Source organism: Myodes glareolus, chromosome 1, assembly GCF_982192425.1.
Source record: "Myodes glareolus chromosome 1, mMyoGla1.1, whole genome shotgun sequence".
NCBI lineage: Eukaryota > Metazoa > Chordata > Mammalia > Rodentia > Cricetidae > Myodes > Myodes glareolus.
Window position 1 is genome coordinate 29869402 of NC_142026.1, and position 13752 is coordinate 29883153.

Here is a 13752-nt window from a genome sequence, read left to right on the forward strand (position 1 = left end):
CCACCATGTCTGCTCCATGACACCATGCTATCCAACATGATAATAATGTACTAAATCTCTGCACTGTAAGCCAGTTCCAAATAAATGTTTTTCTTTATGAGAGTTGCTGTGGCCATGGTGCCTCTTCATAGCAATAATTAAGACAGATAGGGCGATTTTTAACTAGTCTTGATTATAAAGATAACGATGGCAACAAATACCTCAGAGTATTAAGTATTCACCTACTACACCTTTCTCTTGCCCACTAGGCTGCAGTTACTAGACTGACCAGTCAGACATTGAATTGTAATCCTCTTGTCTCACTTTCTGAGTAACTGGGATCACAGGAATATGTCACTAAGCTGGGATCTCTTTTTCCTTCTTTCAAAGACAAAGCCTTTCTGGCTATCAGTTGTCATGTATATTCAAGATCTAGAAAGTTAATTTTTAAAATTTCTCATGCAAATTATTAACTGTTTTGTTCTTTATAAAAAGGATCATTATCCCTATTTTCTATGAACAGCACCTTACTGGTAATCATAGCTTTGCCAATCTTAAGAAGCTCTTCTTTCCCCTCTCTCTCTCGCGCACCGCTTTTTTTTTTTTTTTTTTTTTTTTTTTTGTGAAACAAGGTCTTACTAAATAACCTTGACTGGCCAGAAGTTTATTATGAAATCAGCCTAGCCTTAAACTCACAGAGAGATCTGCCTGCTTCTGCCTCCCAAGTCCTGGAATTAAAGGTGTAAACTACCACATTCAGCAGCTTTTACCTTCTGAGAGAACTCTGTAGGGATCAGACAATCTTACTGATTTATTCATGGTGACAGTTTCTACTATAAATACTCTTTATTATGATGAGGTAGGGACGGCTAAACTACAACGTAGGAGTTCTCTCAGAAGGTTCAACAGAAGTTTCAAATATATTTCAACTCCTCACTAACATAACACTTTGGGGAAAGAGAGCAGACAGGCCTATAAGAAGGAAAGTAAGAAAACACGAGCACCTACTGTTCAAGGACGACACATGGCTGGTGACAGAGTCAAGCATAAAATCTGGGCAACTGCACTCAAGTTTGACATACCACAATAACAACATCCAAGAAAATTCAATTTTGAAAAATCTAACTATTAGTGAGGGGGAGGGAAATCTAAGACATTTTCTCACAAAATGAGGAAACTAAAAAAAATAAAGTATGATTTTCTGCTTAAATAAAGACATAAGTAAGGAAAACTTAAATGATAAGCTGATAGATTTTCATGTGACACAACAGACTTCTTAGGTATTAGTCTTAAAATATATAAAGATACCTAGAAAAACCATCGCTTCAAAAGGCACCACTTCAGGCAGCACTGAAAGCTTATCTGCTGGATTTACTAACAAGACAAATCAGAACACTTCTCTCCCGTACCTTCAGAGGGCCTCTGCAGCTTGGCTTTCCGATAAAACAGCATGTAGGCACTTTCTTTACCCTGGAACTGCTGTGTGATAGCTTTCTCTCTGATTGGCTGGACTTTGGAATCATTGATATCAAACCAATGGGGACAGCTGGTATTATCGCTTAACCCTGGAGGTTCTGAAGCAAGTGCATGTAGAATCTGTTCACGGCTCCTTTGGAGATCAGATGGGGCCTGGGTAAAATGGTTCCTCAAGAGACTGACTGTACTTTCATCTGTGCTGAGCAGAAATATCTGAGGATGGAGCTGTAAGAACTATTTAGAACAAACAAAAACAAAAATTAGTTTTATTAAATAAATTTTTAATAATTTTTTTTAATTAGATAAGACAACTCTGTGTGTATGTGTTTAGATGTGTTTAACTTTACCTTTCTTTTTTGCTAGCCCTGTGAGGGAGAACACTCATCTGGGTATGACAAAATCTGAGCACTCTTCCACATATGTTAACAATTCTGTTGAGGGAGAAGGGTGACAAGCCACAATGTGGAAAACACTTGAATACAATAGCGCTGTTTTAAGAAGTGCTTGAATAAAGGAGATTGGGAAGAATAAACATTTCTAAACTATTTAGAAGACATCTAATTTTACAGATCCACACTTGTCAATTCTTAGGATTGATTTGTGTGTTCTTGGAGTTCTCAGAAAACTCTTGCTCACACCTGTATGTTAAATGTTTTCAGTTAAAAAGCTTTCACAAAACAAACGAGCAACAATCAAACTGAAAAAGTCCAGAGGAAAAAAAAATCATTGTCAACTACACATTAGACAGCAGATTAATATTGGGTATACAGAAAGAATAGCAAAAAGCAAACATCAAATCACCCAAACAATAAATGATCTAATGAAATGAATAGTAAGTTTTCACTAGAAAAAGCATAAATGACCAATAAAAACTTTAAAAAGTAAACAACATCCTAGTCAACAAGGAAATGCCAATGAAAACCCTTCAATTCTATCCCAGCTCAGTCAGAATGGCTATCATCAAGAAAGCAAATGACAACAAATGCTGGAGAGGATCCTGGGGAAGAGATGTAAGTAACCATTTTCAGCCACTATGGAAATAAGTATGAATGTTGCTCAAAAACAAACAAACAAACAAACAAAAAATCAAACAGAATTTCTGTATGACTCAGCTGTGCCAGCTCTGAGCATATATTGGAAGGACTCTATCACACCACAGTTACTTGCCCATCCATGTTTATTGTTGTGTCATTCACAATAGCCAAGGGAACCAGAGTAGATGTTTGTCAAAAGATGAACAGAAAACATGGCACATGTATACAATAAAATTTTATTTAGCCATAAGGAAAAAGAAGAGTCATGACTTCTGTAGGAAATGAATATAAATTGAAATCATTACATTAAGTAAACTTTGTCTTAGAAAACAGATACTTCCTCTCATAGATTTAAACATATATATCTACAGATATCTGTATATGTGTATTAATAGTGATCATGAGAATGGAGCAAGAGATTTTAAAGGCAGTGGGAAACAGAGATGGTAAAAAACACATGCAATAAAAAATGGAAGTTGGGACTAACTGGAGAAAAACCGGAAACCATTCTTGTAGGATATTTTTTTCTCACCGATACTTCTTGACTGCCAATAAAATTTACCTTGAATCAGAGGGCTGTGGAATATTCCTTTACACTGTGTGGATAAATGTCACTATGATTGGTTTAATAAAGAAGCTGACTGGTCAATAGCTGAATAGGATAAAGTTAGGCAGGAGAGCTGAATTGAGAATGATGAGAAGAAGGACAGAGTCAGAGGAGTTGCCAGCAGAGACAGAGAAGCAAGATGGGCATACTGTATTGAGAAAAGGTACTGAACCATGTGACAAGGATAGATAAGAAATATGGGTTAAGCAGGAGCTTTAGGTTACAATGAAGACTTTGAGTGGTTATTTAAGAGTGGCTGCCAGCACAGGAAAACTGTACCTACAGAGGGCAGAATCAGCAACTAGCTGAACAGAATCTGCCATAGAGGTTTTAGAGGACCCAGATAGGGGTTCACAGGAAGATATAGGGAGGGGCTCAGAGAGATTCATGGCCTTTTCAATCTGTGAAGTATGGGAAGTTAGGGTCAGTTGATCATTCTTCCACTGATTTTTGAATCTATTATGTTTTTTTCCCCGAATATCTGACTCCCGAGTTTTTATTGATATCAGAATAATTGAGATAAAATATAGCATATTAAGGAACTATTCTATTGCCACTAATATCATAAACCCTTGGTTTTATACTGACTTTTCAAAACTTTTTTTTGGTCTTTTTTATAAAAAAATAATTTATTAAACTTTATTTTATGTAGATTGTTGTGAAGGGATCAGATCCCCAGAAACTGGAGTTATAGACAGTTGTTAGCTGTCATGTGGGTGCTGGGAATTGAACCTGGGTCCTCTGGAAGAACAGCCAGTGCTCTTAGCCGCTGAGCCATCTCTCTAGTCCTGGTCTTTTTTTTTTTTTTAATTAAAAAAAAAAACTATCCTTTCTCATTTTACATACCAAACCCAGTTCCCACTCCCTCCCCTTCTCCTGTTCCCTCCACCTTTCCCCTCATCCCAACCCCTATCTACTCACTCCTCAGAGAGGGTAAGGCACATTGCTTTGAGGAAGGACCAAGGCCCTCCCTACTTAATCTAGGCTGAGCAAGGTATCCATCCAAAGAGAATGGGTTCCAAAAAGCCAGTACAAGCTGGTCCCACCTGACCAGTGGCCCCTCAGTCTGTTCCAGTCATACAACTGTCACCCACTTTCAGAGGGTCTAGTTTGGTCCTCTGCTGGTTCCTTCCCTTTTTCTTTGGTTTTATTTTGACTTTTAAAAATTTTTCTTAAGATATAAATATTATCTCAAAAGTTGTAAAATTATTAGATATACTTAAACTTTCTGTTGTGATATTAACGATCACATAGAGCACTAATTAATTCTAGAAATAGGCTTCATCTACTTTCCTACATGTGATTTTGGGCTTGAGTCTGAAGCAGGTAAGTTTGTGTACTCCTGATGTACTTAACAAACTGTGGTCCTTCAGTCTCTTGGAGATCTGCTGCATATGACATTTAAAATGTTTAAGCTTTCTGCCAAAGAGGTCAAAGGACAGAGAGGGACTTTTTTCTTGTTCATTTAAGGTTACTGTGCTTCCAACTGGGACAAAGGCCCCACATAGTTGTAAATCAGGGAGTTTTGCTCTCTCAAGGCTACTGTCAACAGGCTAGCTGCCAGACCTTGTGCTCTCCTGAAATAAGTAGTTGGTTCCTACCTAAAATAAAAGTCTAAAGAGCCAACTAAGTTCCAGTTCCCTTTATGGAAATAACTTGGGATTCCACCCAGGGAGTATTTGTCTACAGAGTGCTTGGTCTAGGGCATGAGCTATGAATGTAGCCCAGTGATTTTCAATGTGTATGTTAATGCAGTCTTTTGTTTCACTCCTACCATTTGGGGTCAGGGATATATTAACCAGTTGGGAATTAAACATGGGCAAATTTTCAGTACTCACTGGAAAATTCCCTCCCAATACCATCCTATGTTTCTGTGTTTTTATTATTTTCATTTACATCTTCATATTCTTTACTATATTTCTAAATTCCCACGCCTCCACTCTGGAGAAAGGTATTTTTGCTGAGGCTGGCCCCCGACAGTAGAATATTAAAAATAAACCTGGACAAACAGAAGAAACAGTGAACAATATGACTATATAAAACAACTTTCCTCCTAATTTCTTTAAAATGTCACCTAAATATTAAAAGTAAAATCAGTTTATGTAGCAGAACTGACATCACACGCAGTGGTGAGACATAAGATGGTAGCAACAGAAAAACATGGGGACTGTATTATTAGTATCTTATACTGGACAGATGCAGATTGTTCATTGATAATTAGTAATAAAAATGTATAATGAAATATAACATCAGTCACTAAAAATTAGGTAATAGTAGACTAAAATTACTTGCTTACGACAAAGGAAAGCAAGGATGGAAAAAACAAGATAAAAGAAAAATAGATAAAATAGTGACCTAGAAGATTCAAGGACAATCCTATCAATTACTACATTAAATACGAATGGAAAAACACTAAAAATAAGGAAGATGCTGACAAACTCTCATCTGACAGTAAACAGAATGGAAGTGATGAGAATCAGGAAAAAGCTGTTTTCTTAAAAAGTTTAAAAGCTTGGTAAATGTCTACCAAGACCAATGAAAAAGAACTAAACAATATGTGATATCAATACTATAAGTGGAAAGGAGACATAACTCCGGGCCTTCAAAACTTAAAAGGATAACATGCTAATTTTTCAAACAGCATCATGACAACAAGTATAACAACCATAAAAAGTTAATTTAAAACCTTATTCCAGCCCGCAAAAGGAAACTGAGACATTCCCAAGAACCTTGAGTAGCTATATTCATACCACACCGAATGCTACAATTTTAGCCACAATAAGGCCGACACTTTTCTGGGTTCTAGGGCCATGCATGTGCGGACAAGTCCTCAGGCAGAAGTGCCAAATGGCCCTGGGGATATTAATGGGCCCCTGCCTGACCCACACGCATGCATGATTGCATCATCCACGTATGACTCAGCGAAGCCCTAGTACGCATGCGTGAGTCCTGTCATCTGTGTATGATGCAGTCACATCAACCCCCTGTGCCATGCACTAGGCAGCTTTTAAAAGCTGGACACACCATCTCCCCCCTCTCTCTGCACACTGGCTTCCCCAGGTCTGTACATACCCCTTCCTAAGAGGATTTGTTGCGTGTTCCATGTTTCCTTCTCACTTGCGACAGGTAATTTCATTGGTGCCGTGAGACTTGGGAGGCTCGTCTACCCCGAGCCTCTCTCCAGGACTCGGGAACCAGAACTAGGTATTTTTTCCACAACAACCACATGTTCCATCTGCCTGAGTGCAATTTTTTACGCATACTACCGGCTTCAGTTGGTGATTTCCCCCCATTCTGGTCAGCTTAACAGTTTCTCTGAACCCGATGAATTGACAGCTGAGCTCCTGGCAATCTTCTGGTGTTCCTAGAAACAGGGGGACAGCCCCCAACCATGGCCTTGATGACTATGGTTGAGTCTTTCGCTGACATTCAGCTCTGGATTGCTTCCCTTGGCTAAAACTGTGTTTGGACGACCCGGGGTCAGTCGTCCCGTGACTGGGGGCCCAGGGTCCCTCAGATTTTTCTTTTTCCTTTTTTTTTTTTTTTTAAAAAAAACTTTTTCTTTTCTTTTCTTTTGAACCACTCACTGGTCAGTGGTCCCTGACGTGGCCTCTCTGGCTTCCAAGATGGCCTGACTGGAGCCAGTAAGGATTTAACACCCCTCCTGTAGGTAGAGGATGCTCTCCTACAAGCCTTGTGGTATCACTGGTTTCACGGGTTTTCATGGTTTCAGCTATGGGTAGCAAGCTATCCAAGACCATCAATCCAGCCTCCCTGCTGGAATGCCTTTTAGAGGCCCTAAAACCCCAGGCCTTAATATCCTACTTACAAATTCCCATACTTGTCCATCTTTGTTCAAAAAATAACCTCCTTACAATTTAGATAACAATTTAAAGTGGCACCTTTGATCCTGATATTCTATGGAAACTTTTGAACTACTGTTAGTGCATAGGCAAACAGAAGGAGTTTCCTTATATCTAAGCCTTTTACTATCTAAGCTCTAAGTCCCAGTCTTATAATCTCACCTTTCATGATATCTATATGACCCTAGCTAATAACCTACTTCCTGAAGAGTGCAGGCGAGTTTGGGAACAAGCCAGACTACATGTAGATGAGGTTCACCAAACATATGCAACACCTCCCACCCCCAGGGGCAGAGGTGATACCATCCTCGTCTTCAGGAAAGGTAGAGCGAACTAATTGTTCCTTAAAAAAAAAAATGTTCTTGTTAAGATGACACAGGAGCTTTACCTTAACTGGGTAAAACTTTTACCTCTGGCCCCTTTCCATTTCGCCCTTTGAACTCATGTACGTGTGGCCGGTTTTAACCCCTGGCCTCTCACCTAAAACCTCTCCCCTTCCCGATCACCTGCTTACTCTGCTGTTATCCTATCTTCACTCCCTATTATGGGATTTTACCAACTACTCATTACCTCAGGCATGTGCCAATTCGTGACCACCGCTGATTAAAATAGGAGATCAGGTACTATTCTCTCCCCCAGACCGAAGCCCCTCACCCCTTTACCCTAAATGGCGGGGCCTCTTTAAAGTAATTCTTATAACTCCCACAGCTGTCAAGCTTGAGGGACTCTCTCTTTGAATCCACCTGTCTCACCTTAAACCTTTTACTCTTCCAGTTCAAGATACCCACTCAGATACGGTAACTCAAACAGGACCCTGTTCCCTTAAGTTCCAGAGGACACCAATGATGCGGGAGAATTGTCTGTATTCTGTCAATCATATTTTAATAAAACGCTGATTGGCCAGGCAGGCAGTATAGGCGGGAAAACCAGACAGGAAGTAGAGGTGATGCAATGAGAACAGGAGAATTCTGGAAAGCAGAGAAGCTCTCTCTCCATTCCTGCACAGACCACTGAAGAGGCAACATGTAAGCAGTCACACTGAGAAAGGTACTGAGCCATTATGGCTAACATAGATAATGATAATGGATTGATATAAGTTACAAGGACTAATAAGAAGCCTGACCTAATGGGCAATCAGCTTTATAATCCTATGGAGTCCTATGTGTGATTTTCTTTGTTGCTTGCTGGCTGTTGGGGTACTGGGAGGGACAGAAACCCCAACAAGCCGGCCCTCATTGTTACACACCAAGACCAGTCCCTTTTTATCCAGTTCCAAAAAAAAAGTTTCATCACCATACTCAACCCTCCTGTGCCAAAAATTTCATATACTCTCCCTCTTCCCTCTTCCTCTTTCTTCTATCTGCTTTATCAACTTCTCTATCTCCAATGTCATACTTAAATTTCCAGTTAACCACTCAGCTGTTACTACAGGGACCATCATTAAACATAGAGCTGGAGGTACAAGGATTGCCAAAAGCCCAGATGGGAAGAAACAATAACGAGTTTGAGGACATTCACAGCTCCAAACTCCAAAATCTCACAAAACAGACTTTAACATAATAGGTTTATCACTGACTGCAGCAGTGTCTTCTGGATGTAAAGGTAAAACTATGATGCTAAAAGAAAACAAGTACCTTACAATTTGTTTTAGGTAAAACATTAAGGGGTCTAATAATTCCCCTTTCTAATAATTCCTCGTTCTTTTCTTCCCTCCTTCCCACAGTCCTCAATTCCAATACTATATCATCATAACCATAAGCTTTTAATATGTCTAAAATTTTTCATACATTTTTTCATATGCTCCAGGGAGCCAACTGGACCTATCTAAATGGATCAGACTCGCCCAGAATAAATATCATTTAATTCTTCCCTTGTCATTCTTGGTCTCGGGAACCCCTGGGAAACTCCCTCCTCTAACCCCCCCCCCCCCCCCCACCAAAAAAACCCTCTATCTTTCATCTTGGGACTCTCCTCCACTGGGATCTAAAAATTTTTCCAGACATAATTCTCTGCCTTTCCAGCATCTTGTGAGGTCCAAGTTGCCAGCCAGCCAGTTCCACAGAACCCAGAAAAACTACAAAAGTAATCAGTCACCCCAGGACGTGGTCAAACATCTCAACTCTCTGACACCCACAAAATCAACAGGAAGCAGTCAAGAGAGAACTTACAACGCCCCATTCCCACCCATTAAAGACCTCAAACTCCCCAATTTTTTATAATAAACAAAAGGGTAGAATGTTATGATTTCAGCCACAATAAGGCTGACACTTCCAGGTTCTAGGGCCATGCATGTGAGGACAAGCTCTCAGGCAGAAATGCCTAATGGCCCCAGAGATGTTAAAGGACCCCGTGTGACCCACGCACATGCGTGGTTGCATTATCCATGTATGACATTATCCATGCTAAGTCCTTGCATGCATGCATGAGCCCTGTCATTTGTGTATGACGTAGTCAGGTCAACCCTCTGTGTGCATGCACTAGGCAGCTTTTAAAAGCTGGACTGCCATCTCCCTCTCTCTCTGCACGCTGACTTCCCCAGGCCTGTATATGCTCCCTCTAATAAACTCCTAAGTGGGTTTGTTGTGGGTTCCATGTTTTCTTCTCACTCGCCACAGGTAATTTCACCAAGTATACCTCACAGGACAGAGATTAAGAAGAGATTAAGAAGGACGTTTGATGTCAGGAGGCTGTAACAATATTAAATGTTCATATTGAATCTACCAGAACTTTCAAGAAGAGCTAATACCTATACTCCTCAAAGTGTTCCACATAATAGAAACAGGGGGCTCACTGCCAAACTCTTTTTATGAAGCTACGGTTACCCTGATACCAAAACCGCACAAAGACTCAACCAAGAAAGAGAATTACAGACCAATCTCACTCATGAACATGGATGCAAAAATTCTCAATAAAATTCTGGCAAACCGAATCCAAGAACACATCCATCATGACCAAGTAGGCTTTATCCCAGAGATGCAGGGCTGGTTCAACATACGCAAATCTATCAATGTAATCCACCATATAAATAAACTGAAAGAAAAAACCATATGATCATTTCATTGGATGCAGAAAAAGCATTTGACAAAATTCAACACCCCTTCATGATAAAGGTCTTGGAGAGATTAGGGATACAAGGATCATATCTAAATATAATAAAAGCAATATACACCAAGATGACAGTTAACATCAATTTAAATGGAGAGAAACTCAAAGCCATTCCACTAAAATCAGGAACAAATCAAGGCTGTCCACTCTCTCCATATCTCTTCAACATAGTTCTTGAAGTTTTAGCAATAGCAATAAGACAACATAAGGAGATCAAGGGGATTCAAATTGGAAAGGAAGAAGTTAAACTTCTGTTATTTGCAGATGATAAGATAGCGTATATAAGTGACCCCCAAAACTCTACCAGAGAACTCCTACAGTTGATAAATACCTTCAGTGAAGTGGCAGGATACAAGATCAACTCAAAAAACATCAGTAGCCCTCCTATACACAAAGAATAAAGAAGCTGAGAGGGAAATCAGAGAAACATTACCTTTCACAATAGCCACAAATCACATAAGATATTTTGGGGTAACACTAACAAAGGACATGAAAAGCCTATTTGATAAGAACTTTATGTCTTTGAAGAAAGAAATTGAAGAAGATACCAGAAAATGGAAAGATCTCCCAGGCTCTTGGATAGGAAGGATCAACATAGTAAAAATGGCAATCATACCAAAGGTAATCTATAGATTCAATGCAATCCCCATCAAAATCCCAACACAATTCTTCACAGACCTTGAAAGAACGATATTCAACTTCATATGGAAAAACAAGAAACCCAGAATAGCTACAACGATCTGTACAACAAAGGAACTGCCAGAGGCATTACCATCCCTGACATCAAGCTCTATTGCAGAACTACAGTAATGAAAACAGCTTGACTGGCATAAAAACAGAGATGTTGACCAATGGAATCTAATTGAAGACCCAGATAATAATTCACACACCTATGAACACCTGATTTTTGACAAAGAAGCAAAAAGATACAATGGAAAAAAGAAAGCACCTTCAACAAATGGTGCTGGCATAACTGGATGTCAACCTGTAGAAGAATGAAAATGGATCCATATCTGTCACCATGCACAAAATTCAAGTCCAAATGGATTAAAGACCTCAATATTAATCTGACCACACTGAATGTGATAGAGGAGAAAGTGGGAAATAACCTTCAATGCATGGGCACAGGAGACCATTTCCTAAATATAACCCCAATAGCACAGACAATAAGAACATCAATAAATAAATGAGACCTCCTGAAACTGAGAAGCTTCTGTAAAGCAAAGAACACGGTCAATAAGACAAAAAGGCAGCCTACTAAATGGGAAAAAATCTTCACCAACCAATCCCACATGAGACAAAGGACTGATCTCAAAATATATAAAGAACTCAAGAAAATAGACATTAAAATTCTAAATAACCCAATTAAAAAGTGGTGTACTGAACTAAACAGAGAATTCTCAACAGAAGAATTTCAAATGGTCAAAAGATACTTAAGGACATGTTCTTCTTCCTTAGCTATCAGGGAAATGCAAATCAAAACAACTTTGAGATACTATCTTACACCTGTCAGAATGGCTAAGATCAAAAATACTAATGATAGCCTATGCTGGAGAGGGTGGAGCAAGGGGAACACTCATCCATTGCTGGTGGGAATGCAAACTTGTGCAACCACTTTGGAAATCAGTGTAGCGGTTTCTCAGAAAACTTGGAATCAATCTACCTCAGGATCTAGCAATTCCACCCTTGGGAATAAACACCAAAGATGCTCAAACATACTACAAAAGCATTTGTTCAGCTATGTTCATAGCAACATTGTTTGTAATAGCCAGAACCTGGAAACAACCTAGATGCCCCTCAACTGAAGAATGGATAAAGAAAGTGTGGCACATCTACACATTAGAGTACTACTCAGCAGTAAAAAATAACAACAACTTGAATTCTGCATGCAAATGCACAGAATTAGAAAACATTATCCTGAGTGAGGTAACCCAGATCCAAAAAAACGAATACGGTATATATTCACCCATAAGTGGATACTAGTCAGAAACAAAGGGCAACGAGCCTATAGTTCAGGATCCTAGAGAAACTAAGTAATGAGGTGAACCCAAAGAAAAACATATATAGACCCACCTGGAAATTAGAATCAGACAAAAATTTGTGAGCACAGGGGCAGGGGGTAGAAGGAAGGGGAGAGGGGGGTTGAGGAGAACTTGAGGGAATGGAATAGACGAGATGGAGGAAGGACAGATATGAGAGCAAGGAAAGAGATATCTTGATTTATGGAGCCATTATGAATTTAGCAAGAAACCTGGTTCTAGAAAAATGCCCAAGAACCCACAGGGATAACCCCAGTGAAGACCCTAAGCAATAGAGGAAAGGGTGTTTGAACTGACCTTACCCTGTAGTCAGACTGATGATTATCTTAAATATCACCATAGAACCTTCGTCCAACAACAGATGGGAACAGAGGCAATGACCCATATTGGAGCACTGGACTGAGATCCCAAGATCCAGTTGAAGAGTGGAAGGAGTATGAGCAAGGAATTCAAGACCATGAAGGGGTTATCCACTGAGACAGTTTGCTTGAGCTAATGGGAGCTCATCAACTCCAAATCGAATGGGAGTGAACGAGCATGGGAACAACCAAGCCCCTCTGAAGGGGGTTGACAGTTGGTGCAGACTGAGGGGCCACTGATAGTGACACTGGGATATGTCTCTACTGCATATACCAGCTTCATGGAATCCAGTTCTCTTTGGATGTAAACCTTGGTCAACCTAGATGTAGCAGGGATGGCCTTGGACCTTCCACAGGGCGGGGTGCATGGCACTTCCTTAGGGTTGGAGGGGGTCTGTGGAGGGAGGAGGGGAGAGAGTGGGAATTTGGATTGGTAGTTTTTTAAGAAATAATAAAAAAAAAAGAAAAAAAGAGAAGAGATTAAGAAGGACGTTTGATGTCAGGAGGCTGTAATAATATTAAATGCTCATACTCATAATAATACAGCTTCAATACATATAAAAACTAGCTATAACTAAAGACGGAAGGGACAAGCCCATAATTATAACTAGAAGACTTAAAAATACCTTTCAATAATAATTGAGAGGAAAAATATTAGTAAAGGCAGAGAATAAATACCACTCTTAAGCAACTGACCTACCTCACTGATACTTATTTTTGTTTTGTTTTGGAGACAGGGTTTCTCTGTAGCTTTGGAGCTTATCCTGGAACTAGCTCTTGTAGACCAGTCTGGCCTCGAACTCACAGAGATCTGCCTGTCTCTGCCCATCATCCCCCACCGAGTGCTGAGATTAAAGGCATTTGTGTCATCACTACCATGCTTACTTTTGGTTGTGAGCCTAGCCTTGAATGGCTGAGTCATCTCTCCACCCCCTTCATTGATATTTATGAAACACGACATCACCAACTGCAGAAAACAATGTCTCCAAAACACACCATACTCTGAGTTATGAAATAAGTTTCTCTAAATTCAAAAGAAATGAGGTCATATGTAGTATGTTCTTAGAGCACAATAGTTTTAGCCAAAAAAAATCAGTTTGCAGATAAAATTAAACGATATTAGAAATTCCCAAATATTTAGAAATTAAACAACACATTTTCACCCACGGGAAATTACACAAGTTAAACTGAGTGATAAAGAGAAGGTTATAGTGCTAAGTTAGTGCTTACCAAGAAGTCTTAACTTTAAAAGCATGCATTAGAAGACTTAGGAACTACAAAAAGATGGTG

At 39.6% G+C, this 13752-nt stretch overlaps 1 protein-coding gene across 2 annotated transcripts in view; it reads right to left on the reverse strand.

The window, feature by feature from the left end:
• Positions 1-13752, reverse strand: part of Usp40 (ubiquitin specific peptidase 40) — an 86102-nt gene that overhangs the window by 40386 nt on the left and 31964 nt on the right. For both annotated transcript variants that reach the window (XM_048428962.3, XM_048428963.3), the window contains one exon: positions 1389-1689. In XM_048428962.3, coding sequence (XP_048284919.2) covers positions 1389-1689 — 301 coding nt within the window. The remainder of the gene's footprint in view (positions 1-1388; positions 1690-13752) is intronic.